This window comes from Polypterus senegalus, chromosome 1, assembly GCF_016835505.1.
Source record: "Polypterus senegalus isolate Bchr_013 chromosome 1, ASM1683550v1, whole genome shotgun sequence".
NCBI classification, from domain to species: Eukaryota; Metazoa; Chordata; class Cladistia; order Polypteriformes; family Polypteridae; genus Polypterus; species Polypterus senegalus.
The window spans coordinates 29,938,397-29,945,817 of record NC_053154.1 but is presented as its reverse complement, the minus strand read 5'-3'; the positions used below and the strand labels follow the sequence as shown (position 1 = coordinate 29,945,817).

The 7,421-nt window shown below is 35.2% G+C and overlaps 1 gene segment (V, D, J or C); it reads left to right on the top strand.

The window, feature by feature from the left end:
• The first annotated feature begins 6,524 nt into the window (after positions 1-6,524).
• On the top strand, positions 6,525-7,021 carry LOC120533539. The segment is given in 2 exon segments: positions 6,525-6,610; positions 6,702-7,021. Coding segments are annotated over 2 exon segments (366 nt in total).
• Positions 7,022-7,421: the final 400 nt, after the last annotated feature.

Genomic DNA, 7,421 nt, shown 5'->3' with positions numbered 1-7,421 from the left:
ATGGCTTTCTTCTCAGAATGTAGCCATTTTGTGAATAGGAACTTGAACTATTTTCTTATATGCTTCCACTCTCTTACTCTTTTTCTTTGAAACTATTAGGTCACAATGGCCATTCACTTTTGAACAATTTCCTTCTATAATTAAATATTTAAATTTTCAATTAAAATAAAATACAGTACATTACTAGGGCAATCAATAGAGATACTGACTCACATAAATATTAAACTCCTTACAAAATCTTCATTGATTTGTTTAATGGTATAGTCTGACAAATGAATAATTTACACAGAAATGAGTCAGTGTTGGTGTGTTTAATATTACTTGCATTAGTCCTAATAGTAGTATGGTTAAGTGTACAGAGTATGGTGGACTTCTTACTTGGATGCCCAACCAACACGTATTATGTCACTGCTTTCTGATAGAGATGGGAAAATGATACAGAAGCGTTGAAGCTTGTGTCAGTCAATCTGAAGCATAGTGAGTCGAATCACTGTGTCGGAACTTTTGTCAAAACATGTGACCCATGACATTTGAAGCTTCGAATGTCATCAGTGCTTCACAGCGCGTTTTATTGGTTTGACAGTGTTTTGTCAGTTTGACAGCTTTGGCGCTAAATTAACAGGTAGCCTATATAAAATATATCGTTCTCATTCAACAATGTTGGGTTGTGAGGAGAGAGAGATTTGGAGAGCTTTGGTGACAGATGGTGACTAGCAGCAGAAAATGGCATTCAAAATTGAAATAGTTTAAATGGACAAGGACCTTGGCAGAATAAAATGAACACAAACTTTTGTGACCTTTTACTGTTGACATGAGACTGAAACAGTGAGTGCTGTTTCACTTGCATTCTTGAGAGCTTACCTTGACCTCAGTTAACCACCAGATATCGCTATTCATACTGGGGCTGAGTCTTCAAAGCTTTGAATCTTTTTCGGCACAGACAGAAAGAAAGCCTCAAAGCTTCATGAAGCTTCATTTTCCCATCACTACTTTCTGACAAAATCTACATTGTCAGAAAAGCCTGACCAGGCAGTATGAGAAGGCTAATTAAACATAAAACTTTAAAAACTTGTTTCAAGATGCAGAGGACAGAAAGATATGGAAAAAAGATGATCCACTGTGGCAAACCCTAATGACAGCAGCCGATAGAAGAAGAAGATTAGCACCAGGAACTGGCTTCTAATTTGGAGATTGGTTAAAGAAAAACCTGCAACCACCCAGGTCTCCAATGACTGAGATTGGAATCCCTTAGCATATATGGCCTGGGAAGATGTTCAATCCACACATGCTCTGTGCAAACATATTAAAACAACCTTCCAGGCACAATGATCACATTTTCCTGTTTCTTAGGAATTTTGTTTGTATTATTCCATACTTAATGTCTATTTGCACACCTGCAAATCTGTCTAACAGAGGTCAAAGTTTGTTGTTGCAGTGATCACAATATGTCTTCATTAGGGTTATTCACAATTTATCTTAAATCTTGTATTTGTTTCATGTTCTAAATCATATATTACTGTAGTGCCCCAGATCCAAACCTGTGAAGGATACGCTCTCCAGGATGCTGTGAACTGGCAGAGAGCCCATGTGCATAACCACCATCAAGCCTCAGATGCAGACCCTGGTTTTGGGTGTGGGAGATAGTGTCATAGGTGGGTTGTCACTCCCCTGGTGTGAGCAGAGTGTGGCAAAGATGACTGTCTTGAATCTACGGGCTGAGGGGATGAGGCAGCTGATAGCACATAGCACCACAGAACTAGATGGCATTATGGAGGCATCCAAATGTCCTTTTTAGGGCCACACCAACAGTCATGGGGGAAGGAGGCTAAATCCATTGCTCCATCCCCTACACTTCCCAGGGTTATTACAATACTTTTTCGTTACTGGATGTTTTTGTTCTGCATTTCTAATTGGTGTTTTACCAATAAATAAATACAAAATTGACTTGTTTAGGTGACACATACAAACCATTTTGGGTAGTTAATTGTATTTGATCAAGAAAATTATTACAGAAAATGTGAAATTAGTTTTTAATAAGAGTTTAACACTCAGAATTTTAAGTTCTAAGAGCTGTGTTTGTTAAATGAAGTCATGCAGATTGTTCTCTGTGTTTAAGCTAGAAATTATTAATGTTATTATTTGTTCAGTGTGTAATATTTATACGTGTAATGTTCAGTGCACTGGTGCCCCATTCAGGATTGTTCACAAACTGTCACTGGACAAGTCAGAAACAATCAATGAATTAATATTGCAGAAAACTGGTTTAACAGGAAGCCCTGCACAATATAGTCTTTGCAAATATTTAAAGCAGCAAATTACTTTAGAGGCTCGAAGCCCCTTCTGTATCAAGTGAATACACAAATAGTGAATTATGTCTATACATTTTTGCTGCATTAACCTTCTTACAATATTTGTCATTTATCTATCTATCTATCTATCTATCTATCTATCTATCTATCTATCTATCTATCTATCTATCTATCTATCTACCAGCCTTACTGCAATATAACACATCTTTTAAGGTGCCAATACTAGGATTGTTTTAAAACTATCTGATGCCCAACAAGTAAAACAAGGAGAAAGTTTGCAGCTGCAATGTGGCATTGAAGGGTTTCAACTAAAGTTACTGCATGGACGGGGTCAAACAGGCTGCAGGGAAACCTTTAAATATACTTTTACTTTTGCTTATACTTTTACTATGCCAGTGCAGGCAGGGAGTACAATATCAATACTTCTATTAATGAATTAATGATTATAGTTTAAACCTTTTATTCTTCTAATATTTACGATTATTTAGCAAATGTGATTTTCTTTCTTTCATACTGCATTGTATACACTAGATTTAAATTGCCTTACTAAATCATAACTGATTGTAACAAACCGAAGATATCTATTGATATTATTATCATTTATTTAAAAAAAAACATATTTGGATTTACAATTTTAAATTTTTGCATTTTTTTATATTACTTTAATGTTTTTGCTGTTAAAGAATGAATGACCCCAAGTCAGACATTCAAGCGATTGTCGGTGATGATGCAGAGCAAGATGAAGAAACGTTAATATAAAAAAATGAAAGCATTGTTGCGTTTAGAGTTTTAATATTTCTGGTCATTCATTAGAAGCATTTCTGAATTCTCTAAATCTGCTGCCTTCAGCAGAAATTCACAGGGTTGCTGAACCTCAACTCTCAGCAAAGCACAAGTGATACTGTAACTCCAGAAACCTGGCAGCTGGAAGCGCCCACACATGCACACAACAAGTTATTTAAGGTTAATAAATGGTTATTTGATAACGTCACAGACAACATTCCTGTAATGAACAAAATAACTTTCTATATTAACGTTCCGGTGAAGTTGTTGAAACACGTTTTGGTAAATGTGTTCTCTGATAAGTTTAAATTGCCTTAAATTGCCTTAAGTTTAAATTGTTTGCTGCCGTTGTAGTGTTCATTGGATATTATTCAAGAAAATAACAGTAAAATGTTTATTTAAGCACAACTAGCAACATAAAAAGTACAATTTATACTATATAATCAACAATCATGACAACAATCATATTTTATCGCAGGGTGTATACGTTGCCACGCGCTTGCTGCCAGTCTTCTCAACGTAAAACTTTTTACACGTTGTCACCTTCTTTCACTGCGTTTTGTTTTTTGTTCAAATCTGTAATTTCCTGTTTTTCCATTCTGGATTTGAATTTTGTTTCGGATTCTGATTCAACTTAAACCTTCACAGAACAGAGTTCGTTACATTTTATTTATAATTAGTTCCTGTTTGTATTTCAATGGGTTTTTTTTTTTAATTTAACTGTAAATGTGGGTGTAACTTTAGCCCCATTATATATTCAAACACCTGGAAAAAATGTATATCCATGATTGACGACTATGTCAGATGATCAAAACTTACACTTCTTAACAAGACAAAAGGACAAATAAAAAATCCCATCTAGTTGCATGCGCCTTAATAGGAAGAGCCCACATCATAGCACTTTTTTTTCCAAAAATTAGTATTTTTGGTCAGACATTTAAGAAACGTACAGGAACGAATCATCTGGTGCCGTATAAGTTCATAATAATTATTTTTTGTGCGTTAGACTTTCAGAGTGAAATTACTACATATGATATACATATAACTGAGAAGTACAATGTCCAATTATTTTATATATGCTGTTAAGGTCATTCGATTTAGTTGTTGTCAGATTTTGTGTTTTGCATCCTGCCAACTTGTACTGGACGAAATTGGTTAATATAAAGAAAAGAAAAGCAATAAAAATGTTGACATTTCCAATCATTCAAACAGGACCTTTAATATATAAAGCAAGTGAATCTCTCCAGAAATGCGTCTCTCAAAAACTGACCCATCCCAAAATCTTTGCGTATGTGTACTAATACAGCCTTGCAAATTTAAATTCAATTTCACCCAGCAGTCGTTTGAATATCAACCTTTGCTAATTTGGTACTGTAATCGTTTGATGTTAATTCAATAAGATTGATACACTTATCTTTTAAAGACGCTTCCCTGCTACTTAGTAATTTTGTTAAAAACACAACCCCACTTTCCAACAGAACTCAGCAACAACATTTTTAAGATAGAGATTAATTTCAGAATGGGTGGCAATCCATGATAATCTTCTGTTACTCTCACACATACACACATTTCTGGAGTCATCTGAAAGGAACAGTATATGTGCTTTTGAACTTTGGATCCAAAATGAAAACTCAGATATCAAGGATATGCATTTGGTATAAGTATTATCTCTTACTTTAAAACAGCTCTCAAGTGAGTGAGTCCGCTGTAAAGTGTTTGAATGCACAAGTGTCCGTGGCTCATTGTGGCGCAGACTAATCCTGTTTATTATGAAGACATGATTCTTGCCACCCCACATGAGGGACACAACAATGGCTACAATTAGTAGTTACATCCTCATGTGTATGGACAGTGGCTCAAATACATAAACGCCTTTGGTAACGTGTTTGCTCCCTGGTATTTGACCAAAAGCGATTTTCAGACTGACGTTTAGCAGAAGATTTCATACAGCCATTATGATATATCCTTAGCCCGTGCCTACTAGTAATATTGACTTCATTGTTACACTGAGGACATTTAACAACGCTAGTTAGAATATTATCCAGCATAACACCAATTAAATAGTCACACACCTTAGTCGCTTTGCTCTGGTCTCTGGTAGTTGCTGTAATATTTATCAACTCCTATAAGATTACTTAGCATCTTAAATCGTTAAGTAGCGCAAAGCCGCCGTAATACAGACATGAAGAGCACCTGTCACAGATTTACTAAAACTAGATTGTATGCATTTCAGAATGTCAGTGTTGATAACTAAGGTCCTTTAGCATAATTTTGTTTAAAGATGCATTAAGATGACACTTTCCACCACCATGTAATATTGTGGATGCCAGCTGCTACTTTAAAATTAATTATTCTGCAAAACCATATGAGCAGATAAGTTCAGAAAAACTGTGTGTGTGTGTGTGAGAGAGAGAGAGAGAGAGAGAGAGAGAGAGAGAGAGAGAGAGAGAGAGAGAGAGAGAGAGAGAGAATGAGACAGCAGCACATCAGGGACGTTGACATCTCTATCTTAAGTTTTGATTTTGCAAAAATAGGTGAAAGCAGAAATTCTGTTCATGGGTAGAATTTCAGTCTGCACTACTAGTGATATTCTGAGATTGCAGGCAGAAATACGATCTCACGATATCAATTCACTAAACAAATCACTTTCACTTGTTATTGTATTAGTTAAAAACAACGAAAGAAAACGAAAAGATATATCAGCTACAAAACTTAATTGTAACCTTGTTTAAAAACAATTGATTTTTACATATCTGAGCTGTTTTTAAATAGAATATTAACATATTGACTTTTGAATAACCCTTGCTATGTTTTCCCATATTTGCTATTATCTTAACCTCTATACAGAAAGGTATTCTTTCTTTCCCTGTGGTGTGCTCACAGTAATAAGCAAAAATTATTCATGATCTAAAAGAATCTATGGAAATGTTTGCATATTTGTTTAGGAAAGTGATAAAGACGGACAAATTTTGCTCCATCCTTAGCGTTTCATTACAGACACTTTTAAATTATCATTGCATAGAAACTAGTTCTGTTATTACTAAAGAAAAGCTGACTTTTGAATACTGTGATCTTTTTATGGTATAATTTTAAAACTCCACGATGTCTGCCTTAAGCTCCAATGAATTTCCCATGCTTACCAACTGGAGTAAATTACTCTACCAGCACAATCGAGTAAAAAAAAAAAAAAAAACTCTTCTCATATTATATTTCCTGCCAAACATTTTCCTAGCTGCACTATCCCTGCTTTTTAAAATAATGTCTGTATGATTACTACGCTGCATATTTAGTTATGCGTATTCTGCATATCTCCCCGCCTTCAACATCAGATCATAAATTACCTGAAATTAACATTTATGCAAAGCAGAATGCTGATCTTTAAAAAGTTCATGTTCATAAGGGTTTGTTTTCGCACTTGTTTTGTCCTGTTTTGGTTTTTCTTAATTACGAGGCAGTATTCAAAAGAGCAAATATGTATCCGTACAGCATTTTTATCTTTACTTTTTATCTTATTGCATGTAAGCATTATGTTTTAGTTTAACTATGCACATTTTCCTTTTATCAATAGTTATTTACTCATTGACTTTTTTTTTTTTTAACACAATTTAGGTGTTCGATGTCAGGTAATCTTGAAGCAGTCCGAAGCAGAACAGAGACAGCCCGGCCAGTCCCTCAAACTGTCTTGTTCGATTTCTGGATTCACTTTCAGTGGCAGCAGCAGCTACTTCCTGAGCTGGATCAGACAGCCTCCGGGAAAAGGTCTGGAATGGCTGGCAGCTGAAAGAGGAGATAAAGGAGAAACGTACTACGCAAACTCAATTAAAGGGAGATTCACCATCTCGACGGATAGCAATGGCGCATATCTGCAAATGAACGCCCTGACAGCGGATGACACGGCGGTGTATTTCTGTGCTCGTGGGTCACAGTGATGTGTGCAGTTGGCTTGTCTTTACAAAAACACGCCTGTTCAGTGTGTGCGATTTTTATTTAATCTTAAGGGCTATTCTGTTCATCTTACAGTAATATGAGAATTCATTAAAAAATAGATTCAGTTTTTTCCGTTATACAAATAACATTTAAAATACATACGTTAATTACAAAATAAATGTTCTGTAGACTTACGTTAAACTAATTACATTTAACGTAAATTGCTGTAGCATTCTGGCTGTTTTAAAACAAATCCGGCTGCTGGATTTATGAAATCCCATTTACTTCCTTTGTCATGGACGAACGGTCCGCAAACTACAGTGAACAACACTGCACTTATAGCTAAGGTACAATGTTCAAAATCTTTCAAATTTTTTTTTTTTTTTTTTTTTTGCAAAATGA